We start from the raw sequence: 6,000 nt of genomic DNA on the forward strand, positions 1-6,000 counted from the left end.
TAGAATTAATTGCAAAAAGTTCAATCTTTGTCTCATCAGACCAGAGAATCATATTTCTCATAGCCTGGGAGTCCTTCATGTGTTTTTTGGCAAACTCTATGCGGGCTTTCATATGTCTTGCACTGAGGAGAGGCTTCCGTCGGGCCACTCTGCCATAAAGCCCCGACTGGTGGAGGGCTGCAGTGATAGTTGACCATCTGGAACTTTCTCCCATCTCCCCACTGCATCTCTGGAGCTCAGCCACAGTGATATTTGGGTTCTTCTTTACCTCTCTCACCAAGGCTCTTCTCCCACGATTGCTCAGTTTGGCTGGACGGCCAGGTCTAGGAAGAGTTCTGGTCGTCCCAAACTTCTTCCATTTAAGGATTATGGAGGCCACTGTGCTCTTAGGAACCTTGAGTGCTGCAGAAATTCTTTTGTAACCTCCAATGAAGGAGTAGAACCATCTCAAGGAGGATCAGAAGAAATGGACAGCATGCGAGTTAAATATGAGTGTCACAGCAAAGGGTTACTTATGACCATGTGATATTTCAGTTTTTCTTTTTTAATAAATTTGCAAAAAATTCTACATTTCTGTTTTTTTCTGTCAAGATGGGGTGCTAAGTGTACATTAATGAGAAATAAAATGAACTTTTTTGATTTTAGCAAATGGCTGCAAAGTGAAAAATATAAAGGGGTCTGAATACTTATGACCATGTGATATTTCAGTTTTTCTTTTTTAATAAATTTGCAAAAAATTCTACATTTCTGTTTTTTTCTGTCAAGATGGGGTGCTGAGTGTACATTAATGAGAAATAAAATGAACTTTTTTGATTTTAGCAAATGGCTGCAATGAAATAAAGAGTGAAAAATCGGAATGGGTCTGAATACTTTCCGTACCCAGTGTACCTCAAAATTTCACTCCTGCGTTTATACGACATCCATACCCCCCCCCCCCCCCCCCCCCCCCCCACTCTTCCTCCTCCTCCTCCTCCCCAATACCCATAACCCACCACCACCTCCCTCCCTCCCCTCCCCCACCAGCAGCTCTGTAGCTCTGCAGACCAGCTGCAGCAGGCCCAGGATCAATTTTTAGACAGATACAGAATAAATATCACACCGCAGAAAATATGTACGCATCAGCCACATACACACACACACACACACACACACACACACACACACACACACACATAGACAGCAGGGTATTTTTAAAAAGCCACAGTATAATAATAATATTAATATACATACTATACTAATAATAAAAACGCAGAGACATTAAATCACTCATGGCGTCACCGTGGAGTGGAGGATCAAACACACACAGACACACACTCTGCATGGTCCTGTGGGGACAACAAAACTACACACACACACACACACACACACACACACACACACACACTAATGAAAAACAACATGAAGCTCAGCACCACGATGATGGTGAGCAGAAAAAAAAATGCCACTAATTTAGACAAGGTCACTGTTGAATGTCAAACACGCTGCTCCACATCCGGCCACCAGAGCTGCTGCTGCTGCTGCTGCTGTTAGTCAAGTCTCTGTGATGCAGCCAGAATAAAAACTACACAATAATATAAATATATATATATATAATAGGCCTAATAATAAAATATTATAAATAAATGAATAAAAAAAACACAAGAGTGACACAAGGTCTTTAACCAAACGCCTGTGCAGGAACATCACAAACACACCACAAGGTTAAATCATCATGAAGGAGAACGTTTCAACGATATATATACGTATAGGCCTATATATAAGATATCTGCTGTGAATATAAAGGTGAGAGTGTCAGTCTGAGTCTGAAACAGGACGGAGGAGAAGATCAGGTTTATAAGAAACAAACTCAGCCAGCCTGCGGCCGCTCCAGCTCCACGTTATGACATTATAGAGGTTTAATGTGGTTTATTAAACTCTGCAACACAGAACTCAGTGTGAATACGAAGCCACGCAGACACTCGTGGAACATTAAAACTGTTATTTATAAGTGTAATAAACTTATTTTGATCAAGTTTCAAGTTACACAGATGGGTTTTACCCACTAACTGAACGATTATTGTCATAATATTCAATATTATACGACACGATGAGGCTCTACAGACACCACAGGGATGTTATTATAGATGCATTTAAAGGACATCGTCGTGGTAACATATACAGTATAAGCAGCAGGAACAAGTGAGAGATCAGTGACGTGCACAGACACGTTAGTAACCACTGCAGGAAAGTCACAGATCGTTTTTTTTTTTTTATGGGATATTATTTTGGAGGAAAATCAGATGAAGCCTCTCCCACGATATGATGAGATTATTTATGGATTTGTGAACTTGATATCGGTTTAAAACACAAAGAGATCTGATTAAAGGCTGCGTGCGGACACAGTAGATATTAAACAGTTGGACACTGAGCTCCTGATACCCTCAATACATTATCACTTAATTACCCTGCAGAGACGCACTTTACATTTTAATTTATCGGTGCGTCACATACTGACCTGTTTTTAAGTGTCATTATTATCATTATTATTATTATTATAGTCACATAATGATATGATATGAGGAAAGATCATAGTAATAATGAGTAAAGGAAGATTAAATCATCCACAAGCAGCAACGCCATCAGCCCCTGGAGTTATAATAGAGATATCAAGAGGAATATTGAAAAGATTGACCTCAATATAATCAATATAATATAAGAATTAACAGAGCTGCAACTTCTGGTAATGATTAATGTGACAATCAACTTCTCAACCGATCATTAGATGTGTAAGATATTTAAATTATATATAGGCTATGTATAAATGGACAGATTTAATCTAACCAGTTTAAGATCTGGTCACTTTTCTGTTATCAATTGATCTATTGATCCTTGGAGCTTTACTATTTGTAGCCTATAAGAAAAAGTTGGGACAAACTATGACAGCAGAGTGAGATATAGTAGTTAATGAACATGTTTGCCTAGAAATGACAAATCAGTTATCAAAAAAAAAAAGTTGCCAATTGCTTTCCTTTCAACTTACTAATCAATCAAACTCCCTTTTATAGCTCTAATATCTGATCAGAAAGTCAAAGGAAACAGGTCACACACGAAAGACAGCAGCTGAGAAGCCTGCACCAAAAAAAAAAGATCAATCTTCTGTAATAAAAGCAGTTTCTGATTTGTGTTGTCAGTGTTTGAACAACTAAATCCACGACTGTTTCACAAACTTAGACCAAAAACTCTGAGACATTATTAAAAAAGCACTTATCAACAATCGGTGGAGATTTACCGTACTCTCTGACAATCAACTGATCAATTAATCTGGTTTCTGTTCTGGTAGGAGGTCAAAGAGATTGAGAACTAAGTAATTGATCGATTGTTTAGGAAACATTTATGAAACTAGAATCACATAACTTGGACATTTTAACATTCAAAACTTATTTATCAACCATCACAGGTGTCACATAGACTGATCACGCAACCAATCAACCCCTTTGATCTCCACATATAGATGCAATTTCACTAAAATATGAGAAGTTATAACCGGAGAACTTTGACCTAAATTCGCCATTTCACTGAAAAACTTTGACTTCAAACTATTATTTGATTACGGATTGATGTTGTGTCGACTGAGTTATCAATATTAAACATTTATAGGTTCAGATATTAGTTTGTATAAGAGCAGAGGAAACATGGAAACTATACAACAAAGTGAGATAAATGAGCTCTGCAGCCTCACAACCAGATCCACACACGTTTAACTTCATCACAGTGAGAATATTTGATAAATACGACTGTCACGTCAGCACAGAGTGTAATAAACATGTTATATGCGTGCTATAGGCGTGTTATATGATTTGTGTGTGTGTGTGTGTGTGTGTGTGTGTGTGTGTGTGTGTGCAGGCCCTGGGGGAGGGCCAGTTGAAGCTGTGTGCTCCAGCCTAGTGGTGGAAATGAGGCAGGGCTGAGCAGGCAGGAAAATAAAAGCCACATAATATAATCTGAGCACTGAGAGGCAGCCCTCTGTCTAAAACACACACACTGACACACACACACATACACACACACACACACACACACACACACACACAAGAATTTAAAATGGAAACCCTTAATCTGCACCCTGCCTACGTCAGTTCTCGTGATATTTCTGGGAATAATGCAGCGAGATATTTCTCTACACAGTCATTTTTTTCAGCACAGGAAGAGGAAAAAAAAAACTGTGGATGATGAATATTAATAATAAAATGTCTCCTGCTTTTGGACAATACGTAAATAAATAAACAAATAAACAGGGTAATGACCTTGGCTATATCCTGTTATTCAATAGAAAAAGAAAAAAAAAGGAAGTTTAAACAAAAAAAAACAATGAATGGTGCAATAAATTAATATTTAAACAGAGACATTATGAAAACATACAACCACCAGTGGAATATTAAATAACCTCCTTTAGCCACACATGGAGGATTTCTGTCAAAATAAATGGACTTTATCGGTTTTATTACTAAAAATCATTCAAAAATACTGCCTTGCTTATAGATATACATATGTCCTCTACATGTTTCTGTTTCCTGGATTTTTTTTTTTAAGGCAGCACTGATCCTTCGCTATTTCAAGTACAAAAACTCCGCATTTACCCTTCAAACACCAACACACACACACACACACACACAATATTAACATTCCTCCTTTAACTGTGGTAATTACGCCGGAGACAAAATGTCGGGGGGGTGGAGGGGGGGTTGGGTCGGAGAGGTAGGGGTGGTTGGGTGGTGTTGAGGAGAGAGAGGGAGGGGGGGGGGGGGGTATTTGATAATAATATCAATATGCTTCCTATAAAAGCAACAGCAGCACCACCACCACTGCTGCTGCTGCTGCTCCACCTCGAGCTCAGTATGTGTATTTGTGTGTTTTTTATGTGTGTTTGTGCTAAAATATGAACGATCGGAGTCAGAAATAAATATATAAAATAAAAATGTCGATGTCAGTGCTTTTTTTCCTTCATTTTGGTGGCTGCTGCTGTTGTTGAAAAAAGAAAATGTGGAGCAGCTCGAAAAGTTTCCTGATTTCTTTTTTTTTCTTTTTTTGTCGTCCTCTAGCCAGGCAGCCGGCCAATTTTTTTTTTCTTTAATTTCATTTAGCTCCATATTATTATTCTTATTATTAGCCTACTGTGGCTCTGTCTGTCTGTCTGTCGTTGTTGCTGCTTGGTTTTAGGTTTTAGGTTTTAGGTTCTGGTGGCAGCGGGTGTGGGGGTTGGTAGAGCCGGGGAGAGGTAAAAGAAAAAGAGCAGAAGAATTAGCAGAAGAAGCAGAAACAGCAGCAGTAGAAACCCCCGAGACTGTTGTCGACTCGACACGACACACAAAGAAATTAATCATTAACACCGCCCGAAAATATCAGAAATATTAAACTGTTTAATGGCTGAAGCTCCGGTGATAATATAGCTCGGTGTTGTCACCGATAGAGACAGACACAGACCGACCGTTTCCCCCCTTCCCTTCCTTCCGCCGAAAAAACACGAATATCTGCGGTTTATTTTCCACAAAAAAAAAAAGAAGAGGAGGAAGGGAGACGGTGGTTAAAAAAAATAAATAATAAAATCAATGAAATGAAATAAAAATAACGATAATAAAAGTTGAGCCCTGGTTGAATACTAAAAGTTGTCGGAGCAACTCTGGTATCCGTATGGGAAAACAATCAATAGCCTACATGGGAGCAAAAGTAGAAAAAAAAAATGAAATAGGGCTACAAAATAACGAAATCCCGGATCGTTTTCACGGCGACACACGGTGAGGATAAAATATTCAACCACACACACACACACACATAACACACACACACCGTCAACAGGTCGGCGCGACATTGTAACAAAACGACATTAATGTAGAAATTATATCGGCTCTTTTTTTTTTTTTCTTTTTTTTTTTTTTTTTACCTGTATTATTGCATTGTGCTCCATTGCAGTCCTGCATTCCCTCTGTGAGGCCCCTCTCTCCGGTTACACACCGCCGGGACTCG

At 38.8% G+C, this 6,000-nt stretch overlaps 1 protein-coding gene across 1 annotated transcript in view; it reads right to left on the reverse strand.

Moving 5' to 3' along the window:
- The window catches only part of LOC310997337 (uncharacterized protein), a gene marked incomplete at its 3' end in the record, with an annotated part of 36,743 nt that extends 30,743 nt beyond the window's left edge, over positions 1-6,000 (reverse strand). The window contains exon 1 of the mRNA XM_083987012.1: positions 5,918-6,000. Coding sequence (XP_083843138.1) covers positions 5,918-5,941 — 24 coding nt within the window. The 5' untranslated portion in view covers positions 5,942-6,000. The remainder of the gene's footprint in view (positions 1-5,917) is intronic.

The sequence above is a fragment of the Trachurus trachurus genome, assembly GCF_905171665.1.
Source record: "Trachurus trachurus genome assembly, chromosome: 14".
Classification (NCBI taxonomy): domain Eukaryota; kingdom Metazoa; phylum Chordata; class Actinopteri; order Carangiformes; family Carangidae; genus Trachurus; species Trachurus trachurus.